This window comes from Sarcophilus harrisii, chromosome 4 (genome assembly GCF_902635505.1).
Source record: "Sarcophilus harrisii chromosome 4, mSarHar1.11, whole genome shotgun sequence".
Lineage (NCBI taxonomy): Eukaryota > Metazoa > Chordata > Mammalia > Dasyuromorphia > Dasyuridae > Sarcophilus > Sarcophilus harrisii.
The window spans coordinates 130,662,335-130,688,238 of NC_045429.1; the positions used below are offsets into that span (position 1 = coordinate 130,662,335).

The 25,904-nt window shown below is 35.2% G+C and overlaps 2 protein-coding genes across 2 annotated transcripts in view; one reads left to right on the forward strand and one right to left on the reverse strand.

The window, feature by feature from the left end:
• The window catches only part of PLG (plasminogen), a 61,337-nt gene extending 44,874 nt beyond the window's left edge, over window positions 1–16,463 (forward strand). Inside the window, exons 12-19 of the mRNA XM_031937529.1 lie at window positions 1,379–1,527; window positions 2,735–2,828; window positions 4,061–4,184; window positions 6,506–6,580; window positions 7,768–7,908; window positions 9,036–9,142; window positions 14,931–15,076; window positions 16,044–16,463. Of these exons, the coding sequence (XP_031793389.1) occupies window positions 1,379–1,527; window positions 2,735–2,828; window positions 4,061–4,184; window positions 6,506–6,580; window positions 7,768–7,908; window positions 9,036–9,142; window positions 14,931–15,076; window positions 16,044–16,205 (998 nt within the window). The 3' untranslated portion in view covers window positions 16,206–16,463. The remainder of the gene's footprint in view (window positions 1–1,378; window positions 1,528–2,734; window positions 2,829–4,060; window positions 4,185–6,505; window positions 6,581–7,767; window positions 7,909–9,035; window positions 9,143–14,930; window positions 15,077–16,043) is intronic.
• Window positions 16,464–20,488: 4,025 nt separating this feature from the next.
• The window catches only part of SLC22A3 (solute carrier family 22 member 3), a 119,804-nt gene continuing 114,388 nt past the window's right edge, over window positions 20,489–25,904 (reverse strand). The window contains exons 10-11 of the mRNA XM_003769594.3: window positions 22,429–22,528; window positions 20,489–20,884 (exon numbers count right to left, since the gene is read on the reverse strand). Coding sequence (XP_003769642.2) covers window positions 20,824–20,884; window positions 22,429–22,528 — 161 coding nt within the window. The 3' untranslated portion in view covers window positions 20,489–20,823. The remainder of the gene's footprint in view (window positions 20,885–22,428; window positions 22,529–25,904) is intronic.

Below are 25,904 nucleotides of genomic sequence, written 5' to 3' on the forward strand. Positions count from 1 at the left end.
AGATCTCCATAAAGGTAACTCTCTAAGGCTAAAAGTTGCAGAACTTCTGTTGAGCTGCATTTGTAAAAGGACTTTCCTCTCTGGGTGTTCATTACCAAAGCTATCATAGTGTTACAATACACACACATACCCACCCATTGCTTGTGAGAGCACAACGACCTTCCCTTGTTGTCATTCAGCCATTCAGTCGTGTCCAACTCCGTGATTCTATGGTCCATGGCATACAGGGCACTTCTATCCTTCTCTATCTCTCGAAATCTACCTCAGTTGGGTAATGGAATTATTGTTATTCCTCTTCAGCATAGGGGAAAACCGAGTCTCAGAGAAAGTAAGTGAGTGACTTGCCCACAGTCATAAAGCTAGCTAGGTAGGTCATCCTACCATTCATTTTCAGTTGTCCTGATCTTTATTTTGCCACTGGACCCAAATGATTCCAGAGGAGAAAGTGGGACTACAGATTTTGTACAGCCCTCCCTCCTTTAAGTCCAATTTGTTTTCAAGTCATGGCATTGCATCCTGACAACAAGATCCTCTCAAGAATGAAGGGAAAACATCATCAAAGTAATATAAGTGTGAATTATCATGTCTTCTAAATCTGAACCTGATATTTCCTTCATTTCATCACTACCTTGACAAAAAAAGGACAGGAATAGAAATCAGTAGACTTAGATCCTAATTGTCTATACTCTTCCTTTTAAGCACACTCCTGATAGAAACAATTTTTATTCTTTTTGATTTTTCTAACCAAAGTAGATGATTCTAATAAGCATTTTTACTTAGAGAACCAAAGGTGGATAAGGAGAGACATCCTCATGACTGAAAATTTCTTTCCCCCATCATCTTCTGTCTAAAAATTATGATATTCTAAAAACAATGGGGAAAAAATTCCACAACTAGATATAACATAATTATAAGAGTTAAAGAAAGTTCAGTTAACGGTTTGCTTCATCAAACAGAATAGTCAAAACTTTCAGTATAACCCCAGAGAATCATTTTCCTAAGTCATTCAATCCCTCTTTAACCACCCCATTAAGGATTCTGCTTTCCAATTGGCCAAGAGGGGAACCTCAAAAGATATTTCCATTAGTGGAAGTAATTAAAAAGACTTCTTTATGCAGGACTTCTTACCTTGTCCAATCACTTGCCCTTATTACTTGAGGACTGAATTTTTTCCTGGCCTGATCCAGAGAAGGGAGAGCATGACATTGATTTGAAATTGATAGTCAAAGTCTAAAAAAGAGTTTTCTTTCATATAAACCCAAAGGCTTCAGATTACGATAAACTGTCATATGATACAAACCACCCTTCCCCCTGTGGGGGTGCTTTTCAATAATACTGGAAAATATATTACAACACACTCTACTCCTTTCTTATACAGACTGTATGTTTGGAAGTGGTAAAGATTACCGGGGCAAAAGGTCAACCACTGTCACTGGCACCCCATGCCAGGCCTGGGCTGCTCAGGAACCTCACTCACATACTAGTTTTACTCCAGAGACATATCCAAAGGCAGACCTAGAAGGAAATGTAAGTAGCAGCAATTCATTTGTTTAACTTTTATTTAAAATATTTATTTTACTACTTTATTTATTTAACTTATTTATTAATTATAATTTATTTTATTTTATTAATATTTTTATTATTTTAACTTTTTATTTCTTTCCTTTTTAAAAAATTCTTTTAAAAATTAAGGAATATTAATTTTCTTTCTCTCGCATTTCCACCCCACAATGGAAAATCCTTCTAACATATATGCTTTAATCTACAATTCAATTTTGGTAATTGGAGGGTTGATAGGGTAAGGCTGGGTTTGCTATCTGGGAGATGGAAAAGGAGAAGGAAGCAAATAGAGGCAATTCAAATACATGGGATACAAAATATAACCAAGAATTTTATTCTCTGCATAACAGAAGATTAGTTTTTTGTTTGTTTGTTTTATGACATCTACCTTGAAGAGTTCTACATATTTTTAAAATCATAAGCCTACAACTGGAAGGAACTTTCAAAAGTATTTAGTACAACCTTCTCATTTTAAACATGAGGAAATGACAATTCTAGAGGACTCATGATGAAATGAAAAACAATACTTACCTCCTGACAGGTGATGAACTCAATGTACAAGATGCAATCTACATTTCTTTGAATGTGACCAATATGGGAATTTGTTTTATTTAACTATAGCTATGTTACATGTCACATTGATGGCAGATAGGATTCAAACTTAGCTCTAGAACTATATGAACCATTATAATGAGATTCGTTTTAGCCTGTTTAGATGGAGGTTGGGAGGTGAACTCCTCAAGTATTCTGCCTAATCACCAGTGTGATTTTTACATATTCTGATCTTGCAGGATAGTTTTTCTGGGAGGATGACTGTAAGGGAAAAGGAGGGGACTTTTAGTAGCATAAATCTTTGCCTCTTTGGGACTCAATTTCCTAATGTTGGGAAATTAGAAGGCAGTGTTAAAATATCTTGAATGTCCTATCCAATTCTAGATCTTGTGACTTCAGAATCCATAGGGAAACAGTCCTCATCTGGAGAAAAATTTCAGAAGAGAACCCTGAGACAGTGCCAAATCACTAGGGCTCTGTTCCATTTCTCTTTCTTACAAGCTTGTGGTCTTCTCAGTACCTAGTAACTGATCATTCCTAAGAAGTGGACAGTTTCAATTCCTAGAGACCCTTACTAACAGCACAAGAGTATTACAAGTCTCTCTCTCCTTTTTCCTTCTAGTACTGCCGAAATCCTGATGGTGACCTCAATGGTCCTTGGTGCTATACAACAAATCCTAAAAAACTCTTTGACTACTGTGATATCCCCCAGTGTGGTAATTCACTTTTCTCCTTTTTCTCTTATTTCTTAAAACCCTTGAAAGATGTAAAAATAATTTACTAGTCATATTTTCACATTTCTGAGTAAGGTTGCTGAATCTTGAAACAAAATGCCCTTTTATTCTCCAGAACAGAGTCTACCTAACCTGCCAGAGGCGCTCCTTTTGGCATCTTAACATTATATGGAGGCTAATAGAACATATGAACTCTCACAACATGAAGAGCTCACTTCTATTCTCAATAATAATGAAATCCCAATAATAGTCTTTCTTATATTTCTGTGCAATTCTTCATTGGAATGGATTGCCATTTAGATACTGCAGAATGGTCTGCAATATTTATGTAGTATATTCATATTGACCATATACTTTTCCCTTTATGGCTTTCATTCTTTGGAATTCAAAGTATTTAATGACAACAAACCATATGGCATCACTGGAATTATTTCAGTTTAAGAGATGAGCTTTTGATTAATTTGTAGAACTTTGGGGTTATTTAAAGCACTGCACAAGTTTTTCCAATTATAGTCCAGTCTCCCATCTTCCTTCTATTCAATTGTATTTTTTTTATTTACACTTCTCTCCCTCTCCTGAATAAAGTCTTTGTGCCAGAGCCATGCAAGGGCCATTGCATGCTAAGTTAATGTGATCAGCCTGCTGGACTTATCCTGGGTCTCCTGGATCATGACATGACCTCTATCTTTTGGGGTTACGCTCCCTCCTTCTATCTTTGAGTTTTATGGCTCTGAACTTTTCTCTTGGGTTTTCTCAGGGGAGCTCTCTTCTTTTGCTACATCCCCACACAGAATTTCACCAGTCTTCTGGGAAGTTCTTCTGGGAGGTCACCCCATTTTGGCAGTGGCTTTGCTGGCAAATCCTTTTTTCTATTGGCTGTGGATTTCTGGGTGACTTTTCTTCAGTTCTGGGATAGAAAAACTTACTATAGATTTTTATCAGATTTATCTATCATTATTGGATCTGATACAAAATAAGAAATTGGAAGTTAGGCAAGCCACAGCCAGTTCAGGCAGCTGGCTAGAAGTCAATTCCTTTGGAAATCCAGGGCGCTGTGTTGCCTACTACCATTCTGGAAGGTTTCCAATAGGTCTTTTCCAAAGATGTTTGTGCCTACATAATTTGTCTGTTTTGACCCTTACTTATTAATCATTCTTGAATTGAATGACTGACAACTTAAGCCCTTTCAAAAGCCTTCTCTTTCCTTCCTCAAGTCTCACCAACTTCATTTGGCTGCGGAAAACCCAGAGTAGAACCAGTGAAATGCCCAGGAAGAATTGTGGGTGGATGTTTTGCTAAACCCCATTCTTGGCCCTGGCAGATCAGTCTTAGAACAAGGTAAAATGCTTTACTGTTACATTCCATATATTACTTTCAAACAAGTCTTTTATTCAAATACATTTAACTATGTACTGATATTTCAGAAGTCAGTAATTTAATTATTGATAGGAAGGTGAGACAGAAAACAAACTAACCAAAACATTCCTCTTATCTTTGAGAGAGATAGACAGAGAAAGAGAGAAAGAGAGAGAGAATCAGAGACAGAGACACAGAGAGAGACAGAGACAGACAGAAAGACAGAGACAGTGAGAGAGAGAAAAAAAAGAGAGAGAAACAGAGACAGAGACACACAGAGAGACAGAGACAGACAAAAAGACAGACGGAGACACAGAGAGAGAGAGAAATGAGAGAGAGTAAGAGAGAGAGAGAGAGAGAGAGAGAGAGAAACAGAAAGACAGAGACAGCAAGAGACAGAAGGACAGAGAAATAGAAAGAGAGAGACAGAGACAGCAAGAGACAGAGAAGGACAGAGAGACAGAAAGAGAGAAACAGAGACAAAGACACAAAGAGAGACAGAGAGAAGGGGGGGAGGAAGAGAGAGAAAATCCATATAAAGGTATAAACGAGTCTTATTAGCCAATCTCATTTGAAGTGAAAGCTTCCCCTAGTGGACAGACCTCGAATATATTTTATGCTGTCAGGGAGTCCAGAATCCAAAAATCTATTCATGTTTAAAGATAAGTAAACATTCAAAAAACTCTTTCTAATGGGCTCTGTTTCAAGAGCACAATTATTTCTGAATATGCCTCCCTCTTACCCCATCTCCAAATTTAGTCTTCCTTTTTAAAAAGTACTCTGGTCTTCCTGACTTTAGGCCCAGTACTTTATTCCCTACCTATATTTTATTGAAATAGAAAAATATCCTAGATGATGAAACTTCCTCTCCCAATCCAAATAAATACTTTTTCTAATCTGTAGAATTAGAGAATTGCTGGAGCTTGTCCAGGGTTACATAGTCAGGATGTTTTGGAAGTTAAGACTCGAACCCCAATTTTACTAACTCTGAGGCCTTTATGCCATGCTTCCTTTCAGATCTTTGGACATATTAAATATTTCATTTTTACAGCATCTCCTGCCCCCAGACAGTCAGTGTTTTAGGGAATATCTCCAAGAGATAGGACTTCTCAGTTGAAATCAGCAGAACTTCCTATAAAATTGTCCATTGGGGAATCTTTTGCTACTTATGAAATGACCTACTTACATTCCATCTCTTTGATAGCTTTCACTCTTAGCAAAAGATCTCAGAAATAAAGTCTTTGATAAGTCTGTGGCTTGTTATCTCCATTAGAGCAGAAAGCTAATGAATTCAGCACCATGGACTCAAGCAATCTCTTGGTGAATGGCCAAGGACATAACATCTTCCAGCCAACTGACAAATGCAGGGGGCAGGGTCGGGGCTTAGCTGATCCAGTCAGAGCATAAATCAAAAGAATGCTGATAAATGTTAAAGCTCTCTGAAAATTCACTGCATTATTAACATTTTTTTCATTGCTTTAAGTCTAGACAATCAACAAAACAATAAATCAAGACAAGATTTATAGGATTTGTTGATTTCTGAGGTGTAATAAAAACTCATACTGAAAATAGAATATTTGGCTTTCCTGAGCCTGTGGAAGCTGGCTCCAACACACCCCTGGTAGAGATGATTATTAGAAATCCACCCAGAAAATTTCCAATGCCAGAAAACTTATGTGAAGCATGTGGCCCATTGATAGTGAGTGTTAGAATTCAAAGAATGGATCCAATCTTGGAGGCCTGGGTTCTAGTCTCTAAATGAGTCCTTAGATCATTCTGAATCTAAGACTCTTTATATCATATCTTAAAAAAGGGGATAGGATGCCATAATTTTTAAGAATCAATCAATTGGTCAACAAGCATTTATTAAGCACTTACCATGTGCCAATTTTTAAGAATCAGTCAGTAGCTCAACAAGTATATATTAAGTACTTATCAAGTGCTAGCACAGTGATTACAGCCTATGCTCTAGACAGTGGTTCTCAAACTTTTGTTCTCAATATCTTTATCCTATTAAAAACTATTGAGGATCTGTCCAAAGAGATTTTGTTTATGTGGGTTATAGTTATAGATATTGATCACATTAAAAATAAAAATCAATTATGAATTTGTAGACTCTCTGAAAGGATTTCAGAGATTCTGAGGATGCTCTGAACCAGACTTTGAGAACCACTGCTCTAGATCCTTCTAGCTTTGAATTTCTAGGATTCTTTTTTATCTAGGATGGACAGTATGGTTTTACTGATATCTTAGTAGGAAAGGAATAATCAATTCTTCAACTAAAACTTGCCTCTCTCCTCTAGGTTTGGTGGCCACTTTTGTGGAGGCACACTCATAGCTCCACAATGGGTGCTGACAGCTGCTCACTGCTTGGAACGGTAAGTTGGCTGCTAGTAGTAATAACTTCTAAGTAGTCCTGAGAACCATTACCTTCAATGTGGAGGGCAAGTTCATGCACGCTGTGAATCTAAGGGAGCAGCAAGATCAAAAGCACTTAACCATTCACAGGCTTGACAGTGCTATAATTCATGGGGTTAGGAAGAGCCAGGCACAACAAATGGCATGCACGTTCCCAATTTTCCCAAGATAATCAATACTTATTCCTGTCATCCCTTTATGGTTTCATTTCTCCCTTTCCCAACTTCCTTTACTACTATCTTGTGATGCATCTAACCAATCAATTATTAGATGTTCATTAAGCTCCTAGTAAATGCAAAGCAGAAAAGCAGACAGGAAATTTCCCTAATCTCAAGGAATTTTATAATTTGATGGAGGGGGGATGGATGCTATGGGATGGCAACAATAAATTTAAAAAAAAACTAAGATAAAAAAAAATCAAATAAGTGCAAAAGAGAGATGACAGAAAAACATGCTGAGACATTTGAGATTCAAGCAACAAACATTTATTTTAAATGCCTTCTGTGTGCCCAACAATGTACTAAAAATACAAACGAATAAAATGGTCCCTACTGTAAATAGCCTGCATCCTATCATATGGGTATATATACTTTTGATTTGGGAGCAGAGTGGAGGACAGAGATGTGGTTAGGTGAAGCTTCAAGGAGGAGATGCTTAGAACTTGGAATTTGAAGGGAAATGCTTTATTGTTTGATGATGGTGCCAGAGGGCAAGATTTTTTCAAAGTGGGGAGGGACTTCATTGAACAGAGACAGAAAGAGAGAAGAAGAAGGAGAAGGAGAAGAAAAAGTAGAAAGAGAAGGAGAAGAAGGAAAAGGAGGAGGAGAAATGAAAAGATGGAATGGTTTGGAAAATAGACTGTTTGAAGGAATAGTACCTTGAAGAGGGCCTTGCCTTTTAATATAAGGATTTTATGTTTTATTCAGGGAGTATTGGGGAGCCATGGAAGGGTCTCTTAAGTTGAGGAATATGATGTAATCCTGGTAGTGTAACAGGACATTACTACCTATAAGGGTAATGAAGGGGTGAACTCAGCTTTTGAATGAAGACAGAATCCAAAGGGTTTATTTTAAGAGAATCATTTCTGCCCCCAGGATGGTATTTCAGTAACAACATGACCTACCTTTAATTGTACTTCTTATTACAGCTCCAGCAGGCCTTCTTCATATAGAGTTTTCCTGGGACTACACAGGGAAATTTCTCCAGAATCATATTCGCAAGAAATAGAAGTTGCTCAGCTGTTCAAGGGGTCCTTTGGGGCAGACATTGCTTTGCTGAAACTGAGCAGGTATTAATTGATTCACCCATGGCAATATAATAGATCTGTTTAGTCCTAGGTGTTATATACCTAAAGCAGCAGCCACAAGATGAGCAGGAAATCCATCATAGTAGGTACTCTGGGGCAGCCAGCTGGGATTAGTAAAAGAAAGCTGTTAAATTTTCAGTGTGAACATTTATGTCTCAGAAATCATTGCCAACTCAGTATTTGATTTATTGTTTTGTAGACTGCCTGGACTTAAGAACTTTTAACTAACTAAACATAAAATGTGTGTGCATGTGTTCAATATTTCAATATTGAATACAATAAAGCCTTACAATAATCCTATAAAGTATTACTGTGACCATTTAACAGACAAGGAAACTATGGACAAAGAAAGACTGTCTAAATCAAAAGCAAGGTTTCTGTTATTATAGCTGGAATCATTCAATAAAACATTTTTAAAGGTGAGGCATTGTGCTCTAGTGCTAAGAACTGGAGATAGAAATAAAAAAAGAAATACAACCCTTGCCCTCTATGGGCTTACAGTCTAATGGGGAAAGACACACACACTAAGAAGCTGGAAAAGGAGGAGAGAAAAGGAAGGAGGGAAGATGGAGAAATTCAAAGGACTATGGCCAGGTGAGAAGTGAAAAGATGGTTGACCTGAACATTTTCTTTAAAAGGAATACTCATCATCTGATTCTTTTTATACAGCAAAATAACAGTTTGGTCATGTATACTTATTATGTATCTAATTTATATTTTAATATATTTAACATCTACTGGTCATCCTGCCATCTGGGAAAGGGAGTGGGGGTTAAGAGGTGAAAAATTGGAACAAGAGGTTTGGCAATTGTTAATGCTGTAAAGTTACCCATACATATAACCTGTAAATAAAAGACTATTAAATTAAAAAAAAAAAAAAGGAATACTCATCTGTTAAAAGTCAACCAGTTTGATTTAAAAAAAAAAAGATCCTGGATACCATTATTTAGGAGTAAAAGTTATTTCAATAAATAACTTTGGGTTATATTGATTTAAGGTTCACAAAGGCTATACTTGGAGAGATAGCATACCCAGTAGGAAGGCTGGAAAATAATAACACTGAAATAAAACAACCAAAAGAACACTGGTTTTGTCTTACACTGTTTTAGACCTGCTGTTATCAATGATAAAGTAATCCCAGCATGCTTACCTTCACAAGATTTTATGGTGCCCGATAGAACACTCTGCCATGTCACTGGTTGGGGTGAAACTCAAGGTAAGAGAAATTCTATGGCACGAAGACACAGTTGATCTTTATCTATTTTTTGGTGAAATGATCTATATTTTGGTGTTTTCTAATTGAGAAAATGGTCCTATTTCTGAATATAAATCTGTATGACCAATATCATTCCTTCACCCCTATTTTTCTCTTTAGAATATGCAGTTTTCAGAGACCCAAAGCTAGTCTGTTTCAAAATAAATGAGAATTTATTAAGCCTTTTCTATATACCAGGTATTGTGCTAAGCACTTATTAAGCCTTTTCTATGTACCAGGTACTGTGCTAAGCACTCGGCATCTTAAGGAAGGCACAAAAGACAGTTATTGCTTTCAAAAAATAAGAATTGTATGGTTCAAATGGCAGATAATTTCCCTTATGACAAAGTAGTGTTTCCTATGAGATAAACTCTCATAGTGGAAGCTTCCAAAGGATATCATTTTATGTTTAGAACTGGAAGGGGTTCTAAGGCCAACTGGTACAAGCCTTTCAGTTTATAGATAAAGAAACTGAGGCTCTGAGATTTGAAATGGCTTGTCCAAAGTTACAAAGATAAGAAATAGTAGAGCTAGTATTTGAACTTGTGTCATGAGTTCAAATAAGGGTTTGCTTAACTGGCACAACATAGTTTCTATGATTATAGCTGGAGTGAGTCAATAAATATTTATTAAATGCCTACTGTGTGCCTGGCACTGTGCTCTAGTGCTAAGCTTTGAAGATATTCATAAGAAAAAGAAAGACAGCTCCTGTCCTCTGAGAGTTTATTGTCTAATGGGGGAAGAACATATGAAAGAAAGTTGGGAAAGGAAAGATTCCCTGACTTCAAATTGTCTTTTCTATTATATTGTGTCGACCCCTCAGCTGTTTTTATGTTTCCTTAGTTAAATAGGCTTTTGACATAAACTCAAAAATTAAGAATCTCTTTTCCTTTTTCTAGCTTATGAATTCCTAAGAAGCCAGTCAATAAGTTTATTTAATAGCCATTAGGTACTAGGCACTGTGCCAAGTGTGAGGAATCTACAAAGAAAGACAAAATACAGTTCCTACTCTCAAGAAGTTCACAGTCTGAGTTAGCCAACATGCAAACAACTATGTATTTTAAAAAAAAATAGGATAAATTGAAAATAATCAACACAGTGGAGGCTAACTAAAATTAAGGACAATTTTGAAAAGACAGGATTTTGGTTATAACTTGAAGGAAGCCAGGAGGATATAATAAGAAAGGAGAAAGTTTCAAAAATGAATGACAGAGAAAATGTCTGGAGTCAGGAGATGGGGTGTTTTGTGTGAATTACAACAAGGAGGCCGGTGTTACTGGATTCAGGAGTATTAGAGGGGAGTAAGATAAGAGAAAACTAGTGAGGAAGAAGGAAACTAGGTTAAAAGCTAAACAGGGGACTTTATATTTGATCCTGGAGGGAGAATTTATTGAATGAAGTGATGGTAGTAGTAGTGGTAATATAAATGATCAGATCTGAACTTTAGAAAAATCAATTTGATAACTGGGTGGAGAATGGATTAGGCAAAAGATAACTGAGATGTAGAAACCATTTATTGTTGTTCAATAAGTTTTTCAGTTGTGTCTGACTCTTTATGACTCCCCTCAAAACCAACTAGCTGGTTGTTTTAACAATCCAGGCTTGAGATAAGAACCTGTATAAAGATTGTAGTAACAGAGGAGGAACAGTGTCACATGAGTAATGTTACAAAGATAAAACCAACTGGACTTGACAATGCATTGTATGTATGTGATGAGAGAGAATGAGGAGTTGAGATTACAACCTGGGTTGTAACCTGGGTGATTGAGAGGATCATGGTAGAAAATAGAAGCATGGGAAAAGTGATAGTAATTGATAGTAATAAAGAGGTCAGGAAGAGGGGATATTTGTTGGGGTAAAGATGTTGAGTCCTAGAATCTTAATGCTGGAAGTGACCTTAGAAATGTAGAATTAAATCTTACTATCATGCAGAAATTCACTAACACCCTCAGTACTAACTGGCATATATTCTCACCACGTCATTCAGGCTCAGTTAAAAACTCTTCCCTCACAGAGAATATACTACCTAATAGAAATGCCCTAGATTAGTAACTTTAATAATAATAATAACTAACATTTATATAGCTCTTCAGGGTTGGCAAAACAAAATTACAAATTTCTCATTTTATGTTTGCAAAACTCAGGCAGATTAGATGCTACTATCATTCTTGTTTTACTAATGAGGAAACTAGATAAATACAGCTAATAAGTAGCCGAAGTGGGATTTGATCTTGGGTCTTCCTCACTCTCAGTCCTAGAGGGTGTGCATTCCTTCAGATCAACTAACCTGTGCTTCCACATCTTGTTCCTAAAGACCCAAAGCCTTATTCTATATTTAACAGAAGGTGAAGACTTGAGCAAGGATTTTTGATGAGTTTATCATCAAATTTGACATGAACTTTCTGAGTACAGGGACTGTCTTTTACTTTTCTTTTTATCCTCCGGTCTTAACAAGGTACCTGACACATTACTGCTTTTTGGCTACCTGGCAGATCTTACTAAACTGAAGAGGCATTGTGACATACTGTCTTTTGAATCTAGACAAGTTTATCTCCATATGTGGTATGATAATTGATGCAATTTCAATCATTGTGAGAGTCACCAACTAATGGAGGCTATCTACTAAGATTCCAGTTGATGAGAGTGGAATGAAAGCATTGAAGGGACTTGCTTAAGATAACATAGCTAGTTACTGGTAGATACAAGATTTGAACCTCCTGACTAATAAGACAGCTTTTGATACCATGCATCCACCCTTTGTGATCATTCCTGAAAGGCTGATGAAGCCTTCCTTTTCCTGACAATGCTAGATGTTGTAGAATTAGCATCTGACTAAAAGTTAGAACTGGTTTCTTTGCTTAGTCTTAGTTCTGACTCCACCTACCTGTGTGACTTTGGGTATTCTGAGGTCACTTCTCTGGGATTTTCCTTGTTAACTAAACAAGAGGATTGGACTAGTTGGAACTCATATGTAAGAATTTGTTTCTACCAAAAATATAACTCTGTGGTTATCAACCTCTTTTCTTCCCTTCCCTTTATTAAAAAATTACCATAGAACTTCCAAATCCATTCCCTTTCAGGAAAAGTGAAATGAAGAATGATGCCTGATGGATATATAACAATCTCAAAATCCATTCTGAAATTGCTTCCCTTCCCAACAACTAGGGAAGCCCTTCCACTCCCTTCTGTACTTGTGGCTCTGTCTCCTCCCTATTGGAAGTTCTGCCCTTATCTAAATGTCACAATAGAGTAACCTATTTATCCACTTTCTATAAAATAATAATTTTATATTATTATATAAAATAATTATATTTTTGATTTTCAGTTGAATTGAGTATTGAGTATCAGAAGGATTAAGTAGTTTATCCTCACACAGTTAATAAATGTTAGACTCAGGATTTGAACTCATCTCTTTCAGTTAAAAAAAAAAAGTAACAGGTTTCAAATAAGTAACTCAATTTCCTTAATGGTAAAATGAGGATAATAATGGCTTCAAAAGATTATTATGAAGAAAGTACTTTGTGAACCTTAAAAGTAGCATTTAAGCATGAAAAATTATTAATTTCCATGCTTCTTTTATTTTTCAAAATATTCTCTTGCTCCCAGATTATGCTCTTCATAATTTACTAATTTAATTATTGTTGTTGCTTAATGTTAATTGAATATTGTTGCACTGTATTTCCTCCCTTCCTCCTCCAAATTTACTTCTGCGCAGAACAAACACCCCACCTCTTCTTTGTTTCTCTTTTGGCCACAAGATGACAGTATCTTCACACAAACAATTTCACCCATAACGAAGCCCTTGAAAGCTAATTGCTTGATTACTCATTGGTATATGGAAAATACATTATTGGACCCTACTACTAATAATAGCCACGACATATAGAGTACTGGAAATTTTACAAACTACCCTACTCAAGGGTTGAGTTTTAATACCATGATTTTATAGATCAGGATGCAGACACAGGTAAAGTGACTTGCCCTTGGATGTTCAATTAGTAAATATTTAAGACTAGACATGAATTCACATCTGTCATCTAGTTCCAAGTTCAGTGTTCTATTTACTTTGTTACCTACCCTCTCCTGCTAAATGAGCAAGTTGTTTTTGTTTTTGTTTTTAATCAGATTTGAAATTTCATTGGCATATGGAACTTCCAGTTCAGAAATTCCCATTTTCCAACAGAGATTAGCAACTCCTCTGTAATTTATAATCTTAAAGAATCACCTAGGGCCACTGAGAGTTTGAATAATTTATTCAGAGTTATACAATCAACATGAGTCAGAAGTGGGACTAGTTGTTTCCAGCCTTTTGGTTTTTTTTAAAATCCAGATCCTGAAAACTGTATCTGATTCTCCTTTTAAATAAATTCCTTAAAGAATGACTAGGAGCTTCAGGCAAGAAATTTGATGAATAAGAGGAGGTAGAAAAGTTTTGTTCCCATCTATTTTAATTGATTGAGTCAATCAAAAAGTGCTCTTATCAACAAAAGCAATCACTTTTAAGTAGCTGGAATAATTGTGAATCTTACCTTTCTTGCCATACTAAGTTAATTGAAGGAACAGAAGATGCTTTGTCTGGATAAGAGACTGGGGGTGGGGGGGGTAGGGGGGGACTAATAGCTGCTTTTAAGGGATAAGGGATAATTTGATAATTATTATCTCATTTGATCCTCACAACGATCCTAGGAGATAGGTGTTATTACTATTTCCATTTTATAGATGAGAAAATTGAGACAGAGGTTAAGTAACTCTTATGCTTAAAAGTTCTTTGATCCCAGGGCTAGAAGGGCTAGAAGATCGAAAGTTGCCAAAAAGGTAAATTTAGACTAGATATCAGGGGCAAAAAACTCCCTAATAACTGGAACTCTCCGAAAGTGGGATGGGCTATCTCAGGAGAAGGTTCTTCCTCACTTGAAATTTTCAAGCACAAGCTAGACAACCATTATATATGGAATTTGTTCAATCATTTTAGTTCTGTCCAATTCTTCATGATCCCTTTTTTGGGGTTTTGTGTCAAAGATGTTAGAATGGTTTGGTATTTCCTTCTCCAGTTCATTTGGAGATGAGGAAACTGAGATAGACTGGGTTAAATGACTTGCCTAGGGTCACACAGCTAATGCCTAAGGCTGAATTTTTATCTACTGCACCACCAACCTGTGATAGAGAGGATTTTTGTTGTGGTATAGGTGGGACTCCATAGTGTCTAAGGCCCTTCCTGAATCTGAGATTTTTAGGGGGCCCATAATTTTGCATAGTTTGTTTACTCTCTGTTCTCAAAATGAAATAAAGTGTAATAAAGTGTTTTTTTTTTTTAATGAAACTAATGTATATATTTTCAATATGTTGGGTAAGTTACTTAACCTTTGTCTCAATTTTCTCATCTATAAAATGGAGATAGTAATAACACCTGCCTCCTAGATTGTTGTGAGGATCAAATAAGATAATAATTATAAAATTATCAAATAAGATAATTATAAAAAATTTAAAAATTAACTTTCTCTCTAGCTTCCTTGTGATTGAGGTGAAAGTCATTGCACTGGAAACATCATGTCTCTTAGTGCAATATCCAGTACAGGGTCTGACACATAGTACTGCATAAATGCTATCGTTGTTATTGATTTATTTGTCCATTTTGATTAAGACAAACATTACAATGCTTAACATTTTTTTCTGACTTGTTAGTCCTGAGATTTTCATGAGAACCCATTTGATGCTTTTTTTAACCATTTTTTTGCTTTTTTCACCCAAGACACTACTACAAAAGGTGTGCTCAAACAAGCCAGTCTCCCTGTGATTGAAAACCGTGTGTGTAATCGGTATGAATATTTAAATGGAAAAGTAAAATCTACTGAACTTTGTGCTGGTCATTTAATTGGAGGTGTGGATAGCTGCCAGGTAAGAAAATGTTCATGGATGCCAATCTGAGGCTACACTTGGGTTTGAATGCTGTGACAACTTACTCTGGTTCCTATGTTGCACAGTTCAGTGATTAACACCAGCCTCTCACCATAATGTTGTTTAGCCAAGACCATGAAGAGAATTTTATACCATACAGACACACTTTATAAACATATAAACAAGGAATAGCCACAGGTAAAGGCAAAGCAGGAAGCCACCAGCATGATGTGGTATAAGGAGGGCTCAAAAGTTTTACCCCAAATAAATTTCCCACATCTATTTTACTTGCAGCCATTAATGTATCAAACCCAGTGACAAAGGTCATTGTCTCCACAAAGGCATGGCAGAGAGGTTCCCTGGGCATAGATTCTTTAGATCTTTTCCACTGGCAGAGATGATCAGATTAGTTAGTGGAACCTTAGATCTGGAAAGAATGAAATTCAAGGAAATTTTAGAAAGGGCATACTGAGCAGAGATACATCTTGTCTAAACCGGTAGCAAGCAGGAGCCCCTTGGTGGGGCTGAGGGGTATCTTAGGAAGAAAGAAATAGGATGTATGATGAAGACAGACTTAATCAATGTCATGTTTTTGTCCAGGCTTGACCTTGTTTAATAAAAGTGAAGAACAGAGAAGGAAGTGATGAATTTTTGTGATAGTTTCTACAGTTTCTTTAAGTGAAACATCCAAACTGATTTCATGAGGTTTATAAGCAAAGGATTCAGCCCCAAATATTGTGCAAGGAATACAGCCCTCTCTCATTGTCTGATAAAATATTATTGTTATAATAGTAATATTATACAATAAAATAATAGTGTTATAAAAACATACAAGAAGGATAGATTCTAAAAACAAAATTATAGACAGTCATTTTTCAGGGAAGAGTCATTCTATTAAAAGATGATGCTGTTCCTATTATTCAGTCATCACATTTGATCACTGATTGCTGCATTTTTCTTCATACAGGGTGATAGTGGAGGACCTCTGATTTGTTCTGAGAATGACAAATATGTTTTACAAGGAGTCACTTCTTGGGGTCTTGGCTGTGCTCGGCCCAATAAACCTGGTGTTTATGTTCGAGTATCAAAGTATGTTTCTTGGATTGAAGAAGTAATGAGAAATAATTAATTGGAGAGAAGAAATTGTGAAGCAGTGACTTTATGGTGATCAGAACACAGGTAGAAGATATAATTCAGAAATAATTCACAGTAATTGAACTAAGACTGGATGTTATTAGCTGTGAATGATACCATCTTGACATTGTTGATGATTTATTTTTGTGTGTACACCAGCTTTCCATCTTATTAACTGCTTGATGCCATATTAATAGAGACTCAGCTGTGACATTTATTAAAAAAATAAATTCTCTACTTTCTTTGGCTTGGACCTTTTTTATCTTTGAATGAAAAAATATAAGAATAAAAGCTGATTTTAAATGTTTACACTTCCTTGTTCATCTGTAAAAAAAGTCACTTTTCTCTAGTTCAAGGTTATTTGATTACACCAGTCACATGGTGTTAAAATTAACTAACTTAAGTTGGAAGATCTACTTCTCAGGAATTGTATAATGAAGAATGAGGAAGCAGACTATAATAAAAATTACTACAAAAGGGATGTGATGTACCAATGGGTCACCTACTCCACTACTCTGGCCAACATGGGACAGCTAAGTAGCATAGTAGATGGAGTACCAAGCTAAGAGTAAGGAAGATCCAAGTTCAAATACGGCCTCAGACACTTGTTAGCTGTGTGAGACTAGCTAGGTAAGTCACTTAACTCTATTTGCCATAATTTCTTCGTCTGTCAAATGAACTGGAGAAGAAAATGGCAAACTATTCTAGTACCTTTGCCAAGAAAACCCCAAATGGGGTCACCAAGAGTTAGATATGACTGAAAACAACTGGACAACTTGTCAATGAAGGTCTGCTTGACGCACATCTTTGATGTCATTACTTTTGCCACTGAAGAGATTTTTAAAAAGCAGCAGCATGCATGTGGAGTTATGACAAGCAAGCCTATTCTTAGAAATGATCTCTATCAGTAACTACTTTTCTTTAGCCAAGTACAGGGAACATTGAACTTAGTGTTACTGTCTATACTGGGCAAGAGGAATGTAATTCAATATTGAGCTAAGTGTCCGAATGTTATCCTTGAGCAGAGTAGAATCTAGGAATCCTGCCAAAATCATTAGGAACGACAACATATGCATAGGTCTACCTTTATTTTTAAGCAAGATTGCTTGCCTAAAAAATTTATGCTATTGTGATAATGAGGTGAAACAAACTCTAAGGCTGAATTTTCAGTTTTTTTTTTTTTTATTAATGTCTCAGGTAATTTGTGTGTTTTTTTAAAAACATTTATCACATTTCTCCCTACCCCAAAGAAACAGGACTTCTTGCCTCTACTACCCCACCCCACTACTTCAACCAAAATTGTTTTTTAATTTTCTTCTACTTATAAATTATCTTACTAAAATGTAATACTTCCTTTTTTTTTTTTTCAAGTGGTTAGCAAGCATGAAGGGCAGCAGGGTGGAGTTAGGAAGATGAGCCTTCCTGCACCTAAATATGGCCTTAGATACTTACTAGTTATAAGACCCTTTTTTCCTCAGTTTCTTAATCTGTCAAATGAGCTAGAAAAAGAAATGGTAAACCACTCTAGTATCTTTGCCAAGAAAACCCCAAATGGGGTCACGAAAAATCAAACATGACTAAAATGATTCAACAACAAAAAAGCAAGCATGAATGTACATCTCTGTATCAGACAGAATAGTGACAGAAATATTTGAAAGTTTATTCTTTCAATTGGTAGTAGTGTTCTAGTTATGTTATATGTATTCCATAAATATCATGGAATATTATGGAATCATAGAATATCAAAGACTTTGAGTGATTAAAGTGTCAGGTCATTTAAATTTCTAATGAAGAACCCCAGAGTAGGTGTAAATACATTACCAAAAGTGACATAAAGGATCTCAGTAAAGATATATGGGGGGAAATGGTGATGGGCTCGTTATGTAGGGTTAACCAAAGGACTGCTCATGTGTCCCACTAGTATTGATACAATATCAATAAATGTTGAGCAAGACAACAGCACCTTGTTTGCATCCCTCTTTGACTGATTTATGGGAAGGTCTAGTATCTATACAATATCAGTAGATGTAGACAAGGTTAACAGTACATTAAATACATCTCTCCTTGGTGATTTATGGGAAAGTCATTCAACCTACCTCATTTTTTTTGTTACAAAATTAAAGCATTGAATTATATGGTTTTGAAGACCCCTTTTAGCTGCACAATTATATGATTCTGTAGTTGTGATTCATTTTGTGAAAAGCCTTGGAGTTGCAGATTGCTACCACTGAGAGAGAATTTAAGAAATTATTGAGTCTTATCAATGGATTTCCTATGTGTGATGCTGATGCTTTGAGAGGTTAAGCAACTTGTCCAAAGTCATAGTTCATTGACCAGATGCATTGCTGTTTTACAACTATTAAATTTAAAACTCATTACCAAGCAACATGTCGAGCATCTACCCCTTTGAAATTTATCTATAATCAAGCCTGCTTACCCTTCTGAACAAGAATCCAAACCAAATAAGGGTTGATAGCTTATGTTTCTTTATGCTTTAAGGTTTGTAAATTACTTTATGTATCTTAACATTTTTGAGAGGATGAAACCAAAGTTAAAATGTACTTTTCCCAGGTTCAAACAAAACAAAAGGCAGAGCTGGGCTTTGGATCCGTGTTTTCAGGTTGTAGTGATCCTTCCATTATACCAATTATTTTCTTAGGGAGAACAGTAAATTAATCAATGACTGAAGATGCTCTGGTGGGAAAATCCTAGGAACTATAAATATTCCAAAATGAGACAAAAGGTAGAATTGTGAATTAAACTTATTATTAAAACACCTTAGGAAATAAAAGGAATCCAGAAGCTAGGACCTAAATGTTTTTTGTTTTTTTTTTTAAAAGGGGCTTTTTTTCTTATTTTCCTAATCTCTAAACCAGGATGTATTTATTACTGACCACAACATGAAAAGCAAAAGTGTTTTGATCTGCGGAAAACTGATCAGACTAATATGCCTTTGAGAATTTTTCCTAAAGGAAAGAAGAGAGGAGATAACCATCAATATTTTTTCTTGCCAATTTATCATTTTTATTGTTATTGGAAGTAATGTAGCTTAAAGATACAAAGGTGAAATTAAAGAGTGGAAAAGTCTCTTAAAGCTAGTGCACTTAAGGGAAAAAAGGGAACATCAAAACAAATATGAATTAGTGAAGTCATACAATATCACTAAAATCCAAAGGAACTTGTCTGACACTTTATAAAATGAACATTTAACATTCAAATCAGTTGTGATATAAGGATTAAAAGTTCAGGTTGTGATTAGCACACATGTTGTGTACATATATACAACTATATTTATCTATCTATCTATATATTGTAATAGAAATTCTCTTTAACATTGTCTAGATCTCATGCTTTTAGTATCCGTCTACCATATGTCCCCAGAAAAATAATATTTAAGAATATTATATAAGGTACATACTCAATCCAAAAATATAACATACAGAGTAGAAAACCAAAAAACACTGATGTCACTTAAGGATATTTTGTGATCTCTAAGAGCACTTACCAAACTGGATGTTAATTAGTTTAAGAATGGCTATACATACTCTTCATTTTGTATTAAGCATTGGCTCAGTCCTTGGATAAACAAGAATTGGAAGAAGTAAATAAGAAATCCCTATGCCTTATTAAATACATCTATCACCAAGAAACAAACCTACCAAATAAAATACAAACCACTTCAGCCTTTGAAAATGCAGAGAACTGTGAACTTATCAGTAGTGAAGGCCAACAGTTCTTTTTCATTGGACTAAAGATCTGGCTCTAGGTGTCCATTTTAGGAAAAAAAATATATTTTTTTGGATAATCACAGGGTTAATCTTGAGTAATAAATAATCTAGTCAAAATATGAACTGTGTAGCAAATGATTCTTTGTAATTAGCACAATACCTAAACCAAACTAAGATTTGTAGAAACTGACAGGAGAGAAAGGGAAAACCAAATTGGTAAATGCATAACCCCATGTTCAAGATTAGAAGAGATGGTAAAGGTTCAGCACAGTGTTGCCTGATATATTTAGGATTCCAACATCAGGATTCCTAAGTCTTGGTCTTCAATGTGGCACTTTTATTGTTCAGTCACATTTTGAAGTCCCTCCCATATTTTTTCTTGTTGACTTGAATTGGATTACTGATGCTCAGGTCAGCAACATCATTCCTAAATTCTGTTTGTTTGCGTTTCCTGACTTGCTGGAGGAATCCTCATCAGGATGGGGAGGGCATGTTTTGTCATTCATCATAGAATCTTTTTCCTTTTTTGCATCAGAAGTAAACAACTCCAGTCCAAAAAAATTTCTTGGCTCCATGAAAGCTGCTCAAGAAATGGGCTCTTTTTTTTTTTTTTTTTGACACAGCCACGTGTTCCAATCTCCCAGAAAGAAATACTTATTCTTCCTAATTTTATACAAAAATACACTGCATATTTTAAGTCCATGTATTGTACTTGAAATGCAATATATATAGTACAGAGAACTTGTTGATATTAGAATGAAGTTGAAAATGAAACATACATCCTTGCAAGTTGTGTTTTACTGATTTCAAAGGAATATCTGATGGGAACCAGGTTCCTATAGTAGAACCTCACACTAAAAATCTTCTTAAGTCTTTGGCAAGGACTCAAGTGTGAATGCTTGTTACTTGACTTTTCTTCTTCTTGCCTCTTTTATAGAAATGTGGGCTAGCAAAATACACAAGAAAAAAGAAATTTTACATAGTCAATGAATTAGAGGAAAATAAAATAAATTTCACAAATATATTAGTTAATATGGAATTATTTTGGGTTATGGCCACATGCTCATTGATAGTATCATGTATTGTCTTTAATTTTTATTGAGAAAGATGGTTTGAAAATGGAACTGTTTGTTGCTTCAAAAAAGTCATTATGTGAGACAGCAGTACTGGTAATATGAAAAAATAGGCAGGTGAAAAGATGATTTTAATAATTTGAAGAATAAGCAATTTGGTTTTGGAGTAATTAGGAAGGGTGATAAGCTAATGTTCATTGAAGGCAAAGATGACCAGGATTTTGAAGGAACTATATCATGTCATATAAGGGCTGGTTGAAGAACCTGGAACTATTTAGCATGGAGAAGTGAAGGCTTAGGAGCATGATATGTGCCTTAATATGGGAAAAAGATTTTGAACTATTCTGCATTGCTATAGGGACAAAACTAGCAGCTATGGGTATAATTACAAAAAAAAAAAAAGAGTATTACCCTTACAGTAAAGGGGAAAAAACCAAACTTCCTAACAATAAGAGATGTCATAAAATGTCATGAGCTGCTCTGGGAAAGTAGCAGGACCTCTAAAATTTGAGATTTTTTTTTTATTTGTTATTTTTTTTTCAAGGCAATTGGAGTTAAATGACTTGCACAGGGTTACATAGCTAGGAAGTGCTAAGCTTCTGAGGATAAATTTGAACTCAGATTCTCCTAATTCTAGGACTGGCACTCTATCTACTGAGCCATTTAGCTGCCCCTTCAACTTGAGTTTTCAAGGAGAGGCTTGATGGCCATTTCCTGAAGCTGTAATTCTGGTCCAGGAACAATTTGGAGTCAGGACTTCTAAAAGTGTCCTTGACATTCTGAGATATTGTCATTCAGATCTTTGCCACTACTCATTGCTCCTTTCTAACTGACTCACAATAAAAATTATAGCATCTCATATTTGCATGGTGCTTTAAGGTTTATGAAGTACTTTATATGCATTATTTTATTTCCTGTGAAGTTATGATTTTGCGCTGAATACTTCCTAGACTTGGCTTCTTGTGGGAGCCCTATGTATTATTTATTTATTCGATTTTCCAAAATAATGTCATGCAAATAGAATGACATTATGGAGCTCTTATCAAGAAAAAGAAATAATCTATTTCACATATGCTGACAAACTAAGGAGGTGGAGTCTGATTTTTAAATTTTTCTATTTTTAAATGACTATTTTAATATTGAGATAAAATATAACTCAACAATTTAAAGTCAAATGGCATGAAGCAAAATGATGATGTGCCTCTAGGAAATAGTGGTATTGATTATGTTTCTCAATATGCTTCTTTTACTTACTAAGTAAAAGATGTATCATCAACAGATGATTTTGCCTGGATCTTGGTGTTTGTCATTGCTCATATGCAAACTCCAGGAGCTTCAGTCATTTAAGTTCCATGAATACTAAGAATGTTTATATGCACAAAAGATACTTTATATGTCAATCATGATGATACAATACCTGGCAAGCTTTTCCACATCCTCCACTGTCTCAGGTAAGGCAATACCCTTTGTTTCAGGCAAGAGCATGACAAGACCTCCACAGACTGATGCAAGAATACCTAGGGAATAGTAATGCAAAACATTATAGTACCAGGATTGGACACGTTTGACTTAATTTTCAGTTCTCAGAAAAAGTGGGTTTCAAGAAAGGATTAGCAAAATTTGCAAATAATTGAAACAAACAAAATTTTTCCATTAGCCTGTTTTCCATATAATTTAGGAGACTAATAATAAATAAAAGATTGTCACAAGGACATAAAATTCAAAGTACATTACATTTTCTCATTTGATTCCTAAAAGTTATTGTTATTATTCCCATCTATACATTCCAGATACTTTTAAGCACATTCCATAGTCTTTTGCTGTTCTCATTGATTAGGGATTTATTTTGGCATATATATAGAGAGAGAGAGAGAGAGAGAGAGAGAGAGAGAGAGAGAGAGAGAGAGAAAGAGAAATAGAGAGAGAGGTGTGTGTGTGTGAAATTTCCCACTGGATGAATAAATTATTCTAGAACTGATGTCTCTTTAACAGGGTGGAATATTTTACATAAGTTACCTTGACAATACCACATAAAGATGATTGATTCATGCCAGGCCATATACTTGAGCTATATTTCTAGAGATGACATTTAAATGCCACAGGAAAAACAAAAAGGAACATGAAGTGAGGGAGCTAGTGTTTAGACAAAGAAGCACACCTGAGAAGGAAGAATTTGGGTGACTGCTCTTTATGGTTTCCATTGGATTAGAGCTTGTCCTATATCTGGCATTTTGTTAGCTTTGGGGCTTTTACTGATGCTCAGGGCTCTTCTCTTTATTGGTGGAAACAGACTGAAGTAACATCTAATAATTCTAGGGGAAAAATACATAGGGCCACAAATGTGATTTGTGCGATAAGACCCAAGACTGAATCTGCAAATCTATTAGATCTTTGATTCTGAACTACATAAATTAGAAAACTGAGGTTCAGAGAAATTAATTTGACTGAGATCACACAACTAATAAATAACAGCATCTCTCTGGATTAAAAACTAGATCTTCTGATACCAAGTCTAAGAGTGTTTCCACAATAAAAAGTTGCCTCATTTGTTCTAGTCTGTTATCAGTGGTATCCTGCTTTCCCCTTTAGTTCAGGAATTAATATGGACTTTTGGTAAAAATAAATAAATAAAATGGTTAGGAGGAATCTTTGAATTGAGTTCTAATGATCAGTTGAACACCTGAGATTATTTTTGTAAAACGGTATTTCTATTAGATTGGAGTTTGGCCTGGATGAATCTCTGGATACTTAATGGCTCTCAGACTTCTATCATATTCTTCAACAGTAGGTTTCTGAGATTAGGTGAAACCAAAAACAAGCTACATTTATGAGGATGATTAAGTACTCAATTTCCTTTTGGCTAACTCTATTTACTGTAAGCTATTAAGAGATGTCCTCTTTATCAGAGCTAAGATCCAGAAAACAAAGTGTATGATAATCTTGGCATAACAACAATCCTTTGTGCTTACCTCCTGGATGATCAAAGAAAAATCCCATAATTGGGATTCATGATTTCACTATTTCCCAGGGGATTCTGGCTTGAGAGCCAGTTATAGCTAACATGCTACAGCAGAAAGTGATCAATCAAATCTCATGACATTCTGAACAATTCCCATGCTTGTAACTGCTAAGTGAACTGAGTTAGGTGCCACATTCCTGTTCCTATCACACTAATTCTGGTTCTGTACCCCACCAAAAAAATCACAAGACTCAAAGACTCTTAAGACGTGAGACAATCATAAGGTCTAACAATTCCAGTAACTTGGAAACTCTTTCTATAGGACCCAAGAATGCCTGTGTTGTACCCAAAATGCCTGCATGTATAGGTCTGCTATGGGAATTGTTTACTCAAGACCTAAGAATGACAGTGTTGGGTCCCAACTTTTTGTGGTTTTCATGCTAAAAAACCCTACCTGTGCCATGACCCATAAACTCTCCTCAGGAGAATTTCTCCTTCCAGTATTTTTCTTGTTTTGAAATTAAACTTCTGTTTGATTCCTAACTCTTCTGTTTCTAACCTGCTTTGTTCAGCTCTGACCACCCATAAATTAGAGGCCAGTTCTGGTCTGGTTGACAGTACTCAAAATCAGATTATATCTTCTTGAGCAGACACAAATCTAATAATGAAATAAATGTATCTTATAAGATTGACTAGATTGTAATTTGGGAGAGAGGGCAGAGCTGAAGATAAAGACTTGGGAAATATCTGCATAGAAGCAAAAGTTGAAGTTATGAGAATGGATAAATTACCAAAGGAAGGAAGATAGTGAGAAAAAAGGTACTGACAATAGAACTTTGGGGATATTCTTACATTTAAAGACTAGAGGGAGACAATGGGTTAAAGAGAAAGAGAAGTTATCACAAAGAATTGGAATAGTAGAGTCCAGGAAGTCAAAGGACAAAAGTTTGAAAAAGTAGGGATAATCAACATTGTCAAATGCTACAGATTTTGTTAAGGATTGAAAAAAAAATAACCATAACACTTGGTGACTAGGAGATAATTTTTGATAATTGAGAGAGCAGTTTCAGCCTTTACTATTTATTTTCATATATTTCTCTTAAATCAAACATTAGATCAATGATTGGGTATGACAAGTAGAGGCATCAACTGCCTGATTTTCATTTTTCTAAAAGATTTATTATGAACTTAATAAGTACCAGAAAACATGAAAATTTTCATATACAAAGAACAGAGGATTTTGCACATGAAACAAGATTTTCTACTTCATGTAGTTTGGTTTTTAAAACATATAGATTTTTTTACTTTTTTCTTTCTTTGATTCTTTTTTTTATTTGAGTCTTCTCAAAATCATGTTGTACATAATTGCACACATATAAAATATATTGGATTGTTTATCATCTCAGGGAGGAAGGGAGAGCATCAGAGAAGAGGGATAGATTTTGGAAATCAAACCTTTAAAAATGCCAAAAACTGTTTTAACATCTAATTGGGAAAATTTTTTTTTAAAGAGGTATCAGTTTTGTCCTCCAACACTAGCATTTTATAGGAATTGCACTTTGGTTTTGCTTCAGAAATCTTTTAAAAATAAGTAATTAACAAATTAAACAGAATCTTGTAGGAGATCTGTATTTATGGGTCAACATTTTACAGTATTATAGCTTTCTCCTCAAAAATAGAGTAAGCAAAGGCAAAAGATTAAACAGATCCCACCAGTAACAATCTTAAAAGTCAGTCTAGAGTTCTAGTAATAATAATAGCTGACATTTGAATGGCACCTTGAGACTTGTAAAGCATTTTATATTTTGTCTGATTCAATCCTCCATAAGATAAAAAGTACAATTATTTTTATTCCCATAGAAACTGAAATGCAAAAAGGTTAAAATACTTGATCTTGGTCACACAAGTAAAAAATGTTAAAGGCAAAATTTGAA